The following is a 17,919-nucleotide window of genomic DNA, read 5'->3' on the forward strand; positions in this document are numbered from 1 at the left end:
CTCGCAGTGATGACTCTCAATATGAATGAATGAATTTGTCCAATCAAAAGGCATAGAATGAGCAGATGCATTAAAAAGCAAAACTGCCTACAGAGAGACTTGCTCTACCAGTAAAGGCGCAAATAGGCTCACATTGAAGGGACAGAAAAAGATATTCCACGCAGGTAGAAACCGAGAGAGCAGGGGTAGCTGTGCGTCTGTAAGATAAAACAGACGTAAAGCTGCAGCAGACAGAGAAGACCATTGTATAAGTATGAAGTAGTTAATCCAGACAGGATGTGACCAAAACTAACCCAGAATGGGTGAAAGACTTAAAGCCTGAAACCACAAAACTCTTAGAAAAAAGCACAGAGGGAATCTTGGCACTGATCTTGGCCGTGATATTTTTGGAGACAACACCAAAAGCACAGCCAACAAAAGCAAAAATAAATAAACGGTCCACCGGAAACCATCGCAACATCGTCATATCAGCTACACCGGAAACCAGCGCAACATCGTCATATCAGCTACACCGGAAACCAGCGCAACATCGTCATATCAGCTACACCGGAAACCAGCGCAACATCGTCATATCAGCTACACCGGAAACCAGCGCAACATCGTCATATCAGCTACACCGGAAACCAGCGCAACATCGTCATATCAGCTACACCGGAAACCAGCGCAACATCGTCATATCAGCTACACCGGGAACCATCGCAACATCGTCATATCAGCTACACCGGGAACCATCGCAACATCGTCATATCAGCTACACCGGAAACCAGCGCAACATCGTCATATCAGCTACACCGGAAACCAGCGCAACATCGTCATATCAGCTACACCGGAAACCAGCGCAACATCGTCATATCAGCTACACTCCAACACAGATAAAGCATTTAATTAAAAACCTAATTGAGGGGAAAGGAGGGAAGAGAGAAGAGAAGTTAGGGATGGAAGCCAGATTTCTCCGAAAGTGTTCAGTTTGTGTTTTTATTGATTAAATGTTCTTAATAACTAAAAAGTAATAAATAAACTACATCAAAATAAATAGCTTCTGCACGTCACTGGAAACAGTCTACAGAATGAAAAGAGACAACCTAAAGAATGGGAGAAAATATCTGCAAATCATAAATCTCATAAGGGGGTTGTATTCAAAATATATAAAGAACTCATACAACTCAACAGCCAAAAATACCCAACCATCTGGTTTTTTTAAAATGGGCAGAGGCGGTGCCTAGGCACTCTTCTGAAAAAGACGCACACACAGCCAACAGATGCATGAAAAAGGTGTTCAGCCTCAGGAATGATCAGGGAAATGCAAATCAACACCAGGGTGATACCACCTCCCGCCTGTTAGAATGACTAATGGAAAGGCGAGAAAGAACAAGTGTTGGTGAGGACGTGGAGGAAAGGGAACCTGGGCGCTGCCGGTGGGAATGTAAATAGGTACGGCCTCCATGGAGACCGCAGGGAGGTACTAACGCTTGAGTAAAAGCGGGACTACCACCCAGTAGTTCCAGTCCTGCGCATCTGACCATCTAAGGGAGAAATCAAGAGCTCAGAGGGACTTCTGCACTCCCACGTTGATGGCAGCATTATGCACGTCAGCCATGACCCAGAAGCAGCCTGAGTGTCAACAGATGAATGGCCAAGGAAGACGTGGTGCACTTACGGTGGAAGGCAGCCCTGAGAAAGAAAGCAAGGCTACCATTTGCACCAACACACTTGAACCTTGAGGACATTATGCTAAGTGGCGTAAATCAGACAGAGAAATATGATGCGATTCCACTCGTGTGTGAAACCCGCGAAAGTCCAACTGACAGAAACAGAGCAGAACGGTGGTGGCCAGGGCCACGGGAGAGGGGCGGGCAAGGGGAGATGCCAGTCGGAGGGCAGCGTCGGCTGTGAGATGCCCTGTGCTCAGCCTGGCGGTGGCCGTCAGCAACACTATCAGATGCTTGAAAGCTGCCAGGAACGTGGATCAGAAATGTCCTCACCACAGACAGGAAATGGTGTTAACTCACCCTTCAGTACCTAAGAGACTCGGGTTTGACCCCTGGAGTGAGACGACCCCCTGGAGGAGGGCACAGCAGCACAGTCCAGTATTCTCGCCTGGAGCATTCCTTGGACAGAGGAGCCTGGGATGGCTGTGGGCTACGGTCCACAGGGTCCCAAAGGGTCGGCTCCGCGTGCACGCACCCTCCTGAGGGTCGGCTCCGCGTGCACGCACCCTCCTGAGGGTCGGCTCAGCGTGCACGCACCCTCCTGAGGGTCGGCTCAGCGTGCACGCACCCTCCTGAGGGTCGGCTCAGCGTGCACGCACCCTCCTGAGGGTCGGCTCAGCGTGCACGCACCCTCCTGAGGTAATTGCTTCCCAACATGTAAGTGCATTGAGTCATCACACTGTACCGGAAACTCACACGACGGTATACATCAGTTCTGTCCCAACAAGGTTGTAATGAGGTAGCACATCCTTGCTAAATATCAAAATATATATAAAACTTTGGTAACTGAGATTCTTGTGAAACGACAGACAGACGGGTGAAGAACCAGTAGAAAATCACCCACCTCGGTGTCCAGAGATTCTAAATCTACAGTCAGGAGACACAGCAGATCAGTGAAGAAAAAGACCTATTGAAAAGAACGGTTAATTTCGGCATTCATGGGAAGGAGAAAAACAGACGTTACTTCATACCTTATCCTCAGAAGAGTTCCATATTAATTACACAAATACTTTCCAAGAGAATATATAAAATTACTAGAAGGCAACAGATGACGCACCAGGCCCTGAGCTGTGCCCGCCCAGGGCCCAGGGCAGCGTGGCGACCCGTGTGCGCTGGGAGCTTAGCAGACCCTCCTGACGTTGCCGCTGGAGCCAGGGGTCAGCGGCCGCCACCGTGCCGAGCTGCTCAGCAGAAAAGCACGGACACGCTGATGGCCAACGGGGTGAAATGATCGTCTTTACCTGAGTTTTAGTAACAACGGAGCATTGGCTTCTATTAATACACAGATTGAAATACACGTTATTCAGGGGGTTGGGGTATTTTCATGTGCTTTTTAAAAGATGCGATCCTGTGAATAGAATAAGTATCTCTCGGTGCAATACCGTAACAACCTAATAAGAGAGATGTTAGACACGAAACAACCGTGAGCTCTGAGTTAGTGAAGAAAGAAGTCATCTTCCAGAGGTGCCTTTAGAAAAAAGACTTTCATCTCAGTTCAAAAGGATACCCTATTAAAGATAATTCAATGGCATTTTTCTAATGATGGAGACTCTTGAGAGTCCCTTGGACTGCAAGGAGATCCAACCAGTCAATCCTCAAGGATTTCAACTCTGAATATTCATTGGAGGGACTGATGCTGAAGCTGAAGCTCCAATTCTTTGGCTACATGATATAAAGAGCTGACTCACTGGGAAAGACCCCGATGCTGGGAAAGACTGAAGGCAGGAAGAGAAGGGGGCAACAGAGGATAAGTTGGTTAGATGGCATCACTGACTCAATGGACATGCATTTGAGCAAACGCCAAGAGATGGTGAAGGACACGGAAGCCTGGCATGCTGCAGCCCCTGGGGTCACAAAGAGTTGGAAACAACTGAGTGGCTGAACAGCAATGATGGAAACAGAATTTTATTATTTTCATCAAGAAACAAACATGTGTTTCAGTTTTTAAAAAAAGTTTGAGCTGATTGTTTTCCTTTAAATGCCTATAAAAATACTTTAACTTGAGCTTGTCAGTATAATGAGCCTTTCAAATCTGGAAATCACAGGTTAAGAGATTTAAAATAAAAGTGTAACTCTTGGCCCTGGATTCTCACTGTCTTCATCTTGACAGTTTTTCAGAACCAGATGTGTGTCCCAAACAGAGCCCAGCTTCAGAGGCATTGGGGTCTGCAGGTTCCCTAGTGATAGATCCAGTAAAAGATAAACCCCAAAGCCGCGGCAAGCAAGGGGTTCATCAAGGCCCCAGCGGGCGGGAGACCAGCCCTGTGACAGGGACATTCCAGGAGCGCCAGGCGCCTGCACGGGCCTGCCTTTGGCTCTGCCTTCTGACACCCGCGTGTTCACCCCATCACCCTCCTTGCACAGAACTGTAGATCAGTGCGCCATTAGGGACCCAGTGTCTGAATTTCAGAAATCTGACAGTTTACAGAGCAAAATGGGCAGTAGCTACAGTATCGAATATGGTACGTTTATCATTCTCTGTGGAACCAGGGGTCCTTTAAACTGGCGGTGACTTGTGCAACCAGAAGCCGCATTTCTAAGCTGTATCTCCATACTGACCACTGGCGAGAGTAAATGTAAAATCATCTTATATTCAGTCTGAAAAACTGAAATTGCCAGTAACTAGAAGGAAGAAACCGCATGACCTACTTCACCGCCCAAGGCCGACAGATGGGTGCATTTCGGCCCGGCCGCCTCCGTGGGCCTGTGAAGTCGGGGCACTGCAGCGGGGTCCCCTCTCCTCGCAGCCCCTGCAGCTCCGTACCTCAGGGGTCTCCCGCTGTCCAGAGTCTGGTGGTGATCAAAGAGAAACCACGCCTCCAGCAGACTCATTACCAACTTTCAAAAACTGTCCATTGGGCCAAGTAAGAGTTAAACCCAGGCATCTCATGGAGGCCCTCAGAATCATCTGGTAAGACTGAAGGGCTGTTTCAACAGCAGGAAAGCTGGAAGTACCTGACCACACTGAATTGTTCAGCTCTAGAAGTTCCACTCCACTGAATTCCCTTTTTTTTTTCCTTGTCTGGCAGATAGGTGAAAACTTCTCACCATACCTGGGAACCACTGGCCTGGTTCCCTTCAGGGAAAAGAAGGCTAATCCACAGAAAGGAAAGGCAAAGCCGGGGTGAGACTGTGATATTTTTAGGCACCACACATGAGGAAGTGCTCCTTTCCTTTAAAGTTGCAAGACCTCACCAAGATGGATATGTCTTTAATACTCGAGATTAGATTAGCTCCGGCCATTCTATTTTTATAAATCAATTCGTCTTTCTTGTAAAAGAACCCTGGCCTTGCGTGCTCGCCCTTCTGTCTCAGGGCGATTAATAAGGGGAATTAATGAGGTCTTCTCCCGCCTCAGCTGCGGTGCGTCTGCTGGGTGTCAGCAGTCTAGCAGAAGGCAGAGGTCATCTCTCCACAGTCACGCTCCCCCAGCCCAGGCTTTGTCTTGGCAGAGCTGCCTTGCCTGGAATACCCCTGGCACATTCCTGACGAGACGGAGCAGGGCGGAGTGAAGCTGCGCCACACCGGAGGTGGCTCAGACACCAGGCGGGGCCGCGCTAAGGACGGCAGGGGGTCGCCTGCTGAGCCCGAGCCCCGGGGAAGCGTGCGGAGCGACCCCGCGTCCGCGGCGCCCGCGCGCGCAGGGCCTGCAGTCCGCGGCGACCCCGCGGGCCGGGCGCGCTCCCGCGCCGACGGCTGAGCCCAGATCAAAGCCGCCCGGGGAGGTCACGAGAGCCGCCGCGCTCACGCCTGTCGCAGTGTGTACAGAACGCCCGAGTGTCGCCCAGAATGCAGTGGTCGGTCCTTGAGTGCCTTTGATCCTTATCTGGGAGTTCTGCTAGCATATGTCATATAATTGAGGTATGGCCTTTTATTGCGGCAATTAAAACTTTTCAAATGCATTATATTATCTCCACCCGAGCTAAAAGTCGGGGCCATTGTTTAGAAAGCGAGGTGAGGGGTCTGTCAGATGCTGCGGTTGACTTTAGGGACGGCCGCTCCCAGCCCCGCCCCTGGGAGGGTGCTCCAGCTTTTTTTTTTCATTCCATCTCACCAAACAGCATAATGGTCTTCACGTTTGCTCAGCCCTTTTGACTTCCTTTATCACATAGAGATGGCAAACATTCTGTTGCTAACTTGAAGTGGCTCCAAGCAGCAAGACGGGAGGACATTAAACCAGTAAAAGCTTATCAACGGATTCACTGATACGCTGTAAATTCCAGGCGTTTCGCTTTGCTTTTGAGGGCAGCCGTAAGTCAACACATTAGTAAGCAATTGCTGACATCAAGATGGATGCTCAGAGGGGCCCCTGGGCAGGCAGAGTTCACCTGGGCACTCCTGGGAGCGGGTCTTCTTTACTCTTCCCCGGGGATGTACTTGTAAATGACCAGTGATTGCTCTAGGTATCAGTTACCTGAATCCGTAACTGTTTAATTTATCAAATATATGAAATGTGAGGCTTAGAAAGAGAAATAGAAGATACTCATTTTTAATGGAAAATTTTATGTACTTTGTATGCTTCTGTAGAATTAATATTAACCACTAGTTTGAAAACTAGAAGCCAATCATCTTCGTGTGTGTGTTTTCCAACCACTAAAGGCCTCTGACCCACGTGACAGTGAGGGCTTAACAGGAGCAGAAGGATGCTGCTCAGGCAGGACTCTGGTCTGTAAGAAATATTTAATAACAGCTACACTTCTGACGTGGCCCTGACCTGGCCACAGCATAGTCAGTACCCATTTGCTAATTTAACTTTTTTTAGGATATTATTCTTGCTAACTTTTCAATACTTGAAGCGCAAGAGTGAAGACAGTCACGCCAGCTCACTTCTAGAACTGCGCCGCAAGTGCACACAGAAGGCTTTTCCACGTGTTTATCAACAAGCTAAAGCCAGTGTTACAGGCCAAATACTGAGGCTTTATTGAGCCTTAGCACTGGAAGTTTGTTCAGAATCTTCCCACACCGACAGTGTCCTCTTCTCAACCCCACGAGGAGACCGCAGGGCACTCCTGCAGAATGTGTACCCGGGGGGCGGGTGGGGGGGCGGCGGGCCATGTGAGCCTTCATTCCTCACCTGTTGCAAATTTCAAGGCGACGTTTTTGTTGAATGCCAAGGGCCTCCCCAAGGTGAAGCGGAGGAGCCAAGAGATAAGAAATACACACAGGAAGAAGGAAGGAGCCCTGGCCGGTGACAAGTGTCAGTGGAAGGAGCCAAGAGAGCCCTCTGGGCGGCCAGGCAGAGCGCTAGCCTGGCCGGAGAAGCGCGGCGGGGAGCGGGCGGAGGGAGCGGGGCCGGCCGGGGCAGAGCCGAGCAGGAAGGCTCGAGGAGAGGCTGCCAAGAGGCCTGAGGAGGGGAGCCGGGGTCAGAGGCGGAGTGCGAGGTGGGCCGGCTGGCGTCTGCCCACCATCCCACCTTTCTTCTGAGCCGAGTGCCCAGCTGGTCAAGGAACAACGTGGTCCCTCTCCCCGCTGGGCCACAACCGGCTCCTCCAGGCCGTCTGTGCTCTCACCCCTCACCTGCAAAAGCTAACCGGCAGGGCGAGGGCACAGTGCTTCAGCTTAGGTTAAATAACCTGCATTTTTCCAATTTTTTAAAAAATTTTATTTTTTATTGAAGGATAATTGCCTCACTGAATTTTGCTGTTTTCTGTCAAACATCAACTTGAATCAGTCATAGGTATACACATCCCCTCCCTTTTGAACCTCTCTCCAGTCTCCTGCCCCATCCCATCCCTCTAGGTTGATTCCGAGCCCGTTTGAGTTTCCTGAGCCATACGGCAAATTCCCGTTGGCTATCTATGTTACATATGGTAGTGTGAGGTTCCACGTTACTCTCTCCATACATCGCACCCTCTCCTCCCCTCTCCCCAGGTCCGTAAGTCTGTTCTCTATGTCTGTTTCTCCATTCAGTTCAGTTCAGTTCAGTTGCTCAGTCGTGTCCGACTCTTTGCAGCCCCATGAACTGCAGCACGCAGGCCTCCCTGGTCATCACCACTGCTGCTGCTCAGTCGCTCAGTCGTGTCCGACTCTCAGCGACCCCTCGGACGGCAGCCCACCAGGCCCCCCGTCCCCGGGTTCTCCAGGCGAGAGCACTGGAGTGGGTGCCACTGCCTTCTGTGGTCTGTCACCATTGCCGCCCTGTAAATTAAGTCTTCAGCACCATTTTTCTAGATTCTGTATATGTGCATTAGAATATGATATGTATCTTTCTCTTTCTGAGTTAACTTCACTCTGAATAATAGGTTCTAGCGACTTAGCAGCAGCCGCAGAAGATTCATCCACCTCATTACAGCTGACTCAAATGTGTTCCTTTTTATGGCTGAGTAATATTCTGTTGTGTATATGTACCTCAGCTTATCCATGCATCTGTCGATGGACATCTGAGTGCTTCCATGTCCTAGCCATTGTAAATAGTGCTGCAGTGAACACTGGGATACATGTGTCTCTCTCAGTTTTGCTTTCCTCAGGGTATATGCTCAGGAATGGGATTGCTGGGTCATATGGTGGTTTTATTCCTAGTTTTTTAAGGAATCTCCATACCATATTCCATAGTGGCTCTATCAATTTACATTCCCACCTACAGTGCGAGAGTGCTCCCATCTCTCCACACCCTCCAGCATTTATTCTTTATAGACTTTTTGATGATGGCCATCCTGACCAGTGTGAGGTGATATCTCATCGTAGTTTTGATTTGCATTTCTCTAATAATGAGCAATGTTGGGCATCTTTTCATGTGTCTGTTAGCCATCTGTATGTCTTGTTTGGAGAAATGTCTGTTCAGGTCTTTTCCCCACTTTTTGATTGGGTTGTTTTTCTGATATACAAGCTGCTTGTACATTTTGGAAATTCACCTTTTGTCCGTTGTTTCATTTGCTGTTATTTTCTCCCGTTCTGAGGGTTGTCTTTTCACCTTGCTTATAGTTTCCTTTGCTGTGCAAAAGCTTTTAAGTTTAATCAGGTCCCAGTTGTTTCAGTTCAGTTCACTCAGTCGTGTCCGACGCTTTGCGACCCCATGGACTGCAGCACACCAGGCCTCCCTGTCCATCACCAACTGCTGGAGTCCTTCAAACCCATGCCCTTGAGTCGGTGATGCCATCCAACCATCTCATCCTCTGTCGTCTCCTTCCTTCTCCTCCTGCCCTCAATCTTTCCCAGCATCAGGGTCTTCTGAAATGAGTCAGCTCTTCGCATCAGGTGGCCAGAGTGTTGGAGTTTCAGCTTCAGCATCAGTCCTTCCAGTGAACACCCAGGACTGGTCTCCTTAGGAGGGCCTGGCTGGCTCTCCAGTTGTTTACCTTTGTTTTTATTTCCATTACTCTAGGACGTGGGTCATAGGGCATCTCGCTTTATGTCATCAAGTGTTCTGCCTATGTTTTCCTCTAAGAGTTTTATTGTTTCTGGTCTTACATTTAGGTCTTTAATCCATTTTGAGTTTTCTTTGTGTGTGGTGTTAGGAGGTGTTCTAATTTCACTCTTTTACATGTAGCTGTCTACTTTTCCCAGCACCGTTTATTGAAGAGGCTGTCTTTGCTCCATTGTATATTCTTGCCTCCTTTGTCAAAAATAAGGTACACATAGGTGTGTGGATGTATCTCTGGGCTTTCTATTTTGCTCATTGATCTGTATTTCTGTCTTTGTGCCAGGACCATACTGTGTTGAGGACTGTAGCTCTGTAACATAATCTGAAATCAGGAAGGTTGATTCCTCCAGCTCGATTCTTCTTTCTCAAGACTGCTTTGGCTATTCAGGGTCTTTTGTGTTTCCATATGAATTGTGAAATTTTTTGTTCTAGTTCTGTGAAAAATGCCATTGGTAATTTGATAGGGATTGCATTGAATCTGTGGATTGAGCTTGGTAGTATACTCATTTTCAGAACATTGATTTTTCCTACCCAGGAACACGGAATATCTCTCCATCTATTTATGTTGTCTTTGATTTCTTTTGTTACTGTCTTACAATTTTCTGTGTACAGTTCTTTTGTCTCCTTAGGTAAGTTTATCCCTAGATATTTAATTCTTTTTGTTGCAGTGGTGAGTGGGATTGATTCCTTAATTTCTCTTTCTGATTTTTCATTGTTAGTGTACAGAAATGCAAGGGATTTCTGTGTATTGATTTTGTATCCTGCAGCTTTGCTGAAGTCACTGATTAGCTCTAGTCAAATGTATTTTTTAACTGGAGGAAAACTGCTTTACAATGTCATGTTGGTTTCTGCTGTCCAACAACGCCAACAAGCTATAATTATACAGAATGCTGTCTCTCGTGAGCCCCCCTCACCCCACCCCACCCTCCAGGTGTCACAGAGTGCCAGGCAGGGCTCCCTGTGCTCAACGGCAGCCTCTCACCAACTCTCCGTGTTAATCTGCATTTTAAGTCTCTGACGACCCCTGCAGATAAAGGGATGGCTGTTTTTCTCATTTGTGAAATGCTTCCCATCTAGGCTGAGGAAGGAAGTGTGCCCGTGAACAAGTGTGAGAGCGACGTCAGGTGAGCCGTGGACCTGCATCCACGCTGACCCTGCCCTCCGTACACAGAACTGGGCTCCAGCTGGGGGCTGTGCCACAGACCCGGCGACACCGGGAGCACCCCCGGCCAGGCGCCTCCCCCCAGGCCCACGGCTACCTCTGGGTGCGTCCCGCCTTCCTGGAGGGGAGACACAGCATGTCAGGTATTTTGTTGAAAACATGGATTTCCAGCAGTTGTGTCCTGGAGAAAACCCTGGAGAGGTGAAGGGGTGGCAGTGACTCCGGCCGTCCCAGAGCTCCTGGCTGCATCCGCAAAACCGCCACGGCCATTTCCTTCAGCGAGTCCTCTGGTGCCTCGCGTGGCCAGTGCACAGAGCGGCTCACAGACACACACACGGGGAGCACGCGGGGAGACAGCCCCGCGCTGGCAGAGGATGGAGGCAGCGCACCGCAGGGCTGGAGCAGGAAGGGGACACCGAGGGTGTCCTCATGGGGCCACTGGGACCTGCGTGCACAGCCACTCCAGGCACACCAGCTCTGTGCATCTCAAGCCGCGAGTGCTCACACAACACGAGGACAGGTGTGGATTCTTGCCGTCCCCCTGGGCGTGTGCACAGCAAAAGGAACACACGTCTCGGCATGTGTGCGTGATAATATACACACATATGTAAGAAAATACAAATGCCCGTGGCCTCCACACTTACTGTCACTCCCTGAGGTGACCCTTGAAAGCTCAGGAGGGTACCGCACACTTGAAGCTGGGTGGTCACATCTCAGGGAAGGGAAGGGAAAGCCACTCAGTCGTGTCTGACTCTTTCGGACCCCGTGGACTATACAGTCCCTGGAATTCTCCAGGCCAGAATACTGGAGTGGGTAGCCTTCCCTTCTCCAGTGGATCTTCCCAACCCAGGAATTGAACTGGGGTCTCCTGCATTGCAGGTGGATTCTTTACCAACCAAGCTATGAGGGAAGCCCCACGTCTCAGGGATTGACGACTAAATCAGTGTTAAACAACTTTGACTCCTAAACCTTAATTGGGCAGCTTCTATGACAGCAGTTCCCATTGCCAGTGAGCATCAGTCCCCTTGCCTGGGGGGCTGTTAGAACATGGACAGCTGTCTCTGCCTGCGGTGCTGACCCAGGAGGGCTGGGGCGGCCCGGAATCAGCACTGCTAGCAGCTCCCCAGCGAGGCGGATGCTCTGGTGCAGCGGCCTCCCCTGGAAGAAGACTGCAGTCCCCCCGCCCCAGCGGTGGGACACCCTGGCACTGCCCTCTCTGAAGGCAGCACTTCTGCTGAGAACTAACGTGAGAGCGAACCTCGGCATCCCAGAGGCTGTGTAAGGTCTGCACTGGCGCAGGCTAATTCTGGAGAAAGAAACGATCTTACCTCTCAGCTCTATTTGGGGAATCTCTCACGCTGCATGAAAAGCCAACTCAGAGAAAACCTGACATAAAACATTAATTGAGGCACCTGTGTATGCATTTCCAAGGAATTCTTCCTTTTATAAAGTATAGGGACCTCTTCTACTTTTAATAATAGAGATTACCAGGTATTTGAAAGGCTCAGGAACAGAGAAAATGAAGCCTTGCCAATTGGAGCCCATGAGCTTGGATCCAGCTGTCGGCTGGATAATTGTCAGCAAGAAACAGAACTGGACTCCAAAATGGAAAAGCATCTTCGTCCAGGCCTCGGACATGGCTGAGAAACCACTGCCAGTAAGACCCCAAGATGGAGGCGCCTGGATTCAAACCCTGTGGGCCACCAGCCGCTTCACAGGCCGCCTTCCCCTGACAGCCGACACCCGCCCTGTAAGCCCCAGGGACCAAGGCCGGGGAGGATCACTCCCCACAGCCCTGGCCCCGTCCTGCCCAGGCTCGAGGCTTCTTGCGGGATGGAGCTGGAAGGGGCCCCCGGGGCCGCGAAGGCACCTTCTGATGCAGGTGAGCGACACAGACACTGCATAAAAACACAGGCAGACACACCGCACACACATGGTGTCCCACAGACCAGAATACTTGACACTGGGGACGTCCTCTGAGCCCGTGGAGAATGTATTACGCGCACCACACACCTAAAGGACCACGAGGCCGAACTGAGTCCCGAAGAAGGAGGATATAGCTCATGCTTTGCGTGAGACATTAGCCCCCAGTGCCGCGCAAGGCGTGGGCGAGGGGACAGCACGCCCAAGTCCATGCGCCGCCCACGTGACCTCGGCCCGTAGCATTTTACAAACCGCACATGGCCAAGTGCGCCCTGCAAACACCTGCGCTCATTTCAGCGACCCTGGTTTGCTCAGAGCTGTTGCCCTCAGCAGATGACCACGATTCCCATTACCTCTTTGTCCTGAGAGCAGAGTGCTTTTCTAGATCTGTTTGTACCAAATGCAGACCTTTATAAAGAGGCCTGAGCCTGGGGGGACATTAGAGTCTGTATTTGAGGACAGTGCCTTCAAAGCAAAACGAAAGTTTGCGATAAACTGTGATAAGCCGCCTTCATATTTAGGCTAGCAGTGAAGTCAGGATTGTTAGGTAAGTCCTAAAAATGTGTTCTGTAGCATGGAGACACACGATGGTCCATAAACTGATTACCTCAGCTTATTTTTTTTTAGCTCGTTAGGCAACAGGGGTGGGTTCAAAACAAGGAATTTAGAGCTCGGTGAGAAAGGCAGGACGAGTAATCAACTCAAAAGGAGGAGATGGTCTTTCTCGTGGATTCCCTTTTTGGAAATGTTCACACTGAAAGGATGGTTCCTGACCTGCAGCTGCGAGGGACGATGCTGCGGAGCCAGGGCACATGCAGTGCTAGGCATCACTAATGACGGCCTGCCATGGACCCGGGGGTGGCACTGCCCAGGGGCAGGCCTGTGAGGCTCCAGGGGCGCTGCCAGCACAAGATAACTTTGTGACCCACTGTACCTGGCTCTGGCCCCTCCTCCTCTCAACTCCTCACCGGCTCTGGTCCCTCCTCCTCTCAACTCCTCACCAGCGTGCTCCCTGCCACCAAGCAAGGCCAACCAGCAGGTGCCCCTTCCTGAAATCTCCGCCCATGCTCTCTGGGCTAGCGAGTGTGAGGGCAGCTGGGGGAGGGTGATGGGGACACCAGGGTGCTGCCGAGTGCGGCTCACAGTGGGCGCGGGTGCTCAGTTCACAGAGATCAGCCAGCGCCTGCTCTGCTCCTACCGCACGGACATCGACGAGCTCTTCTCCGAGGTGGACCGCTGCCTGGCCATCAACCGCAGCGTCCTGCAGCAGCTGGAGGAGCGGTGTGGCCGTGAGCTCTCCGAAGAGGAGTGGGGCGAGATCCAGACCCAGGTAGGCATGCCAGGCCGGCCCTGCAGCGGGCGGGGAGGGGACGGGGTGAGCAGGGCAGATCCAGACCCAGGTAGGCGTGGCCAGCCTGCCGGGGGCGGAGGGCCGGGCACCGCGTAGAGGGCATGTGTGTCTGCCCCTAGGGGGCCCTGGGACCCTCGTCACCCACTCTGGGGTGAGGCCAAGGGCCCTGGGTGTGGAATTCTGCTTTGATGAAGGCATCTAGTGAGCAGTGAAAGTGCCAAGGGCAAAGGCCTCCCCACGTGCCCCCCCCGCCCCCACTCCGAGCTTCCTGCCCGTCTCAGCCTGCCTGTCCCTTGCATCTGAGGAGAGGGACACCAAACCCGGCAGGGGAAACACTTACTTAGAAATCACAAAAATGGTAAATGCATAAAGAAGTTTAGCGGCTACATAGTGTCAGAGACTGCTTAATTCAAAGAAAGTCAGTTACTAAGGTTCAGCATTTTATAAACTGTGTTTCGAAGTCGGTCATCCCAGGTGGGTTGCGGTCCCTTCCATTTTTCGCAGGAGTAGCAGAGCACAGACATAATTAGCGTTATTTTAACCCAGGATGAAATGTCTTCACATTTAGAAGACCCTCGTCTGTGGGTGCCCGGTTCTCACTTAAACGCGGGGCACTGCCCGCTGCGGCGTGACCCACACGTGTGCCGCCTGCCCTGTTGCAGGCCCTGCGCCGGGAGGCCCCCGACTGCCCCATCTGCCTCACCGCGCTGGCGCCGCGGGAGACGGTCCTGCTGTCCTGCTCCCACGTGTTCCACTGTGCGTGCCTCCGCGCTCTGGAGGAGTTCTCCCTGGGGGAGAGCGCTCCTTTCCACGCCTGTCCACTCTGCCGCTGCTGCTATCAGAAGAGAATTCTTGAATGCTGAATTCACAAGGGAAAAAATTATATAATTCGGGGGGGAAGTGTTAACCTTATTGTTGGTAGTTTTATGTTAGGAAAGCTGACAATATTTTAAAAGCTCACAAACCCATCCAATTCTAGTCTTCATAAAGAGAAAACTTCAAATTCATGAGTTGAGTCAGCTAAGTGAAGAACGGATTAAAAACTTCTATCTCGGAGGCTCTACAGTTTGCTGATTAGCTCGGCTTCTGGTTGGTGGGCTGGGCTGCTCGTGAGAGTAAAGTGATTCCCTCCCTGCCCTCTCCACAGCGGTGCTGCGGGCACCCGGCGGGCCTGCCGGTGAGGTGGCAACACAGCGTCTTCCCAGGCGTGCCCTACAGCTGCAGCTCAAGTCCACCCACAGACTGAACCTAAACCTCTCAGGGCATCCAAAGGCCTTCTGCCATTCAAATGCTTGCTTTTAGTCCTTGCTTTCTCTCTATGGGATACGTTACTGTTGAGTCCAGCACTCTGAATACATAAACCCAAGATATAAAAATAAGTATTCAGTGGTTTCAGCATCAGTTCAGTCACCCAGGCATCTCTTTGTGACTCCCTGGACTGCAGCACACCAGGCCTCCCTGTCCATCACCAACTCCCAGAGCACAAACTCATGTCCATTGACTCAGTGATGCCATCCAACCATCTCATCCTCTGTCATCCCCTTCTCCTTCCGCCTTCAGTCTTTCCCAGGGTCTTTTCCAGTGAGTCAGTTCTTCCCATCAAGTGGCCAAAGAATTGGAAGCTTCAGCTGCAGCAACAGTCCTTCCAATGAACATTCAGGACTGATTTTCTTTGGGATTCACTAGTTTGATCTCCTTGCTCTTAAAGGGACTCTCAAGAGTCTTCTCAACACTACAGTTCAAAAGCATCAGTTCTTCGGCACTCAGCTTTCTTTATGGTCCAACTCTCACATCCATACACGACTACTGGAAAAACCATAGTCTTGACTAGACAGGCCTCTGTCAGCAAAGTAACATCTCTGCTTTTTAATATGCTATCTAAAACAGCACATCACGTATTAATAACTCAGAGCCACATGTTCATGGCTCACATGTAAAGAAATCCACGGAATCTTCCTGGGAGCCTGGTCATTCACAAGCACATTCACAAACCACAGGGTCCTGGCGAGGTGCCCCAGCTGCTGGGACAGAAGAGGCCCCAGATGTTAGGGACAGACAAAGCAGCCTGTTCCTCTGAACTTCCCTGCCCATCAGCAGTAGGTGAGGGGCCGAGGAGCTGCCCTCAGTGGCTCCCAGCTCTTGGCCGCTCTGCTTGGAGTCTCCAGTGAACCCTCCCCGGTGCTGAGGAAGAGCAGGTAGACTTTTCCTTTGAATTAAAAAAAAAAAATTCTTTATTTATTTGGGTCTTAGCTGATGTTTGCAGGATCTTCATCGTGGTGCCTGGAGCATGTGGGATCTTAGTTCCCAGACCGGGGATCGAACCCACATCTCCTGCACTGGAAGGGGGGTTCCTACCCCTGGGCCACAGGGAGAGCCTGCAGGCAGGCTTTGCGGCCACCTGGGGCCCCCAGAAGGTCAGTGCAGCCACAACTAACAGCCAGGGCGGGAGGCGCGACAGGCAGGCAGCCGGGGCCAGCTGCACACCTGTCAGAGTGCACAACAGCCCCGCGTCGCCGGGGCAGGAGCCCCACCACGCCTGCTCCTGTTTGTTTCTCATCCCATCTGGGGTGTTCTCGTTACATAAAGCCCACGCACATATGTCCCTTAATGAGCACATCCACATAACCTGGGGTACGTTCACTTGCAATGGTGGCGAGTCCCACGAAAGAATCTGGAGCCTGACTTGGAGACGATTTAAATGGTGAGCAGACACTCATTGGACCGTTAAGAAAGCTGAGCACTGAAGAATTGATGCTTTTGAACCGTGGTGCTGGAGAAGACTCTTGAGAGTCCCCTGGACTGCAAGGAGGTCCAACCAGTCCATGCTAAAGGAAATCAGTCCTGAATATTCATTGGAAGGACTGGTGCTGAAGCTAAAACTCCAATACTTTGGCCACCTGATGCGAAGGACTGACTCCTTGGAAAAAACCCCAATGTTGGGAAAGACTGAAGGCAGGAGGAGAAAAGGATGACAGAGGATGAGATGGTTGGATGGCATCACTGACTCGATGGACGTGAGTCTGAGCAGGCTCCAGGACATGGTGAAGCACGAGAGAAGCCTGGTGTGCTGCAGCCCATGGGGCCACAAAGAGGGAGACACGGTCGAGCGACTGGACAGCAGCAGCAAACGCCATTGTGAGACGGCTGAGCAAGGCTGGCTCCCACACACCCCTCCCTGCCTCCTGCCCGTGGCCCCTCCAGCAGAGCACAGCCTGCTGAGGAGGAAGGCCTGGCCAGTCTGATGCCAGACCCACGCCCAGAGCCTGCAGGGGGGCACCCAGGGGGCCCCAGGCACTCAGTGAGCGCGGGAGGCCACTCAGGGCCGGCGTGACCGTGTCCTGGGCATGACAGCAGGGCGCTGCTGCCCACACCTGGCGACCCTGCCTGCTTCCGGAGCCCGCCTCTCACATGGTCCCTCTGACTCCATGAGTTCTGCAGATCCTTCCAGGAAACTTCCTGCCTGTCGCGCTCTGCCGAAACAGGCAGCGGATCCGCAGGAGGGTCAGTAGGGATGGAAGCCTGGGCTTGGCCGAGGTGGGAGGTGGCACAGTGACAACCCCGTGAGGGCCCCGGGGTGCGTCTCACTCGGCCGCGACCGTTGATGGCAGATCAGGGAACTTCCTTGCTGAAAAGCTCCTGGAACATCGTGCCCAGCAAAGGCTGAGGAGGCCACACTTACCAAACGTGCACTGCAGGGGGGCAGCCACTTCTCTGGCAGACCACACGTGCTCAGCCACAGGCACCACGCAGACGCTCATACGATTACATTGCAGTCTCCCTGGGTCTCCTTTGAAAACTGGTCACTGATCAAGACAGAGTGGCGGCCCAAAGAAGCCTGAGTTTGGTGGAGGACTCACTTGTGACGCTGCCTAAATCCAGAGATAATCCCTAAGTTTCGTTTCACCTGTCCAAGCAGCTGAGTATTTGGCTTATTCTCATTTTAGTAGTAAATCCCAGTTTTGTTTCATTTGATATTTATATATATCACTTTGAAATACTGTAGATGTACAAAGTTCCCAGGGAGCTTTCGCCCAGCTTCCCCTCGTGTTAACACGCCTTAGTAAAATGTCAAAACCAGAACACTAGCATTGAAACAACAGTGTTAACTGACCTACAGATCTGATCCACCATCTCTGGGATGTCTTGTGAACAAGAACTTTCTTTGCCAACAAGAATGCTAATGTCTAAAAGAATGCATCTTCCACGCTATAAGCCAGGTGTATGTCGGGGCATCACCGTGCCATGTGGGAGACAGAGGAGAATGAGTCACTGACCAGGGCCCGAGAAGAGAAGAGGGCGTCTGAGTGTCCGTAACTCAAAACACACGGTTAGTGTTCGGTACATGAAGAGGCGCATATATTTCAAAACAGTGTGAGAAGTACTAATTAGAGCTTTGGGTTACAGAGTTTAGACA

General features: G+C 51.3%; 1 protein-coding gene across 6 annotated transcripts in view; it reads left to right on the forward strand.

The window, feature by feature from the left end:
• RNF32 (ring finger protein 32) overlaps positions 1 to 16,671 on the forward strand; it is a 41,462-nt gene extending 24,791 nt beyond the window's left edge. For 5 of the 6 annotated variants that reach the window (XM_070788496.1, XM_070788493.1, XM_019959372.2 and 2 more), the window contains 2 exons: positions 13,317 to 13,484; positions 14,168 to 14,561. In XM_070788496.1, the coding sequence (XP_070644597.1) occupies positions 13,317 to 13,484; positions 14,168 to 14,368 (369 nt within the window). In that variant the 3' untranslated portion in view covers positions 14,369 to 14,561. Of the gene's footprint in view, positions 1 to 13,316; positions 13,485 to 14,167; positions 14,562 to 14,652 lie in introns of those variants that run through there. The other variant, XM_070788497.1, reaches the window with a different exon arrangement.
• The last annotated feature ends 1,248 nt before the right edge of the window (positions 16,672 to 17,919 follow it).

Source organism: Bos indicus, chromosome 4 (genome assembly GCF_029378745.1).
Source record: "Bos indicus isolate NIAB-ARS_2022 breed Sahiwal x Tharparkar chromosome 4, NIAB-ARS_B.indTharparkar_mat_pri_1.0, whole genome shotgun sequence".
Taxonomy (NCBI): Eukaryota; Metazoa; Chordata; class Mammalia; order Artiodactyla; family Bovidae; genus Bos; species Bos indicus.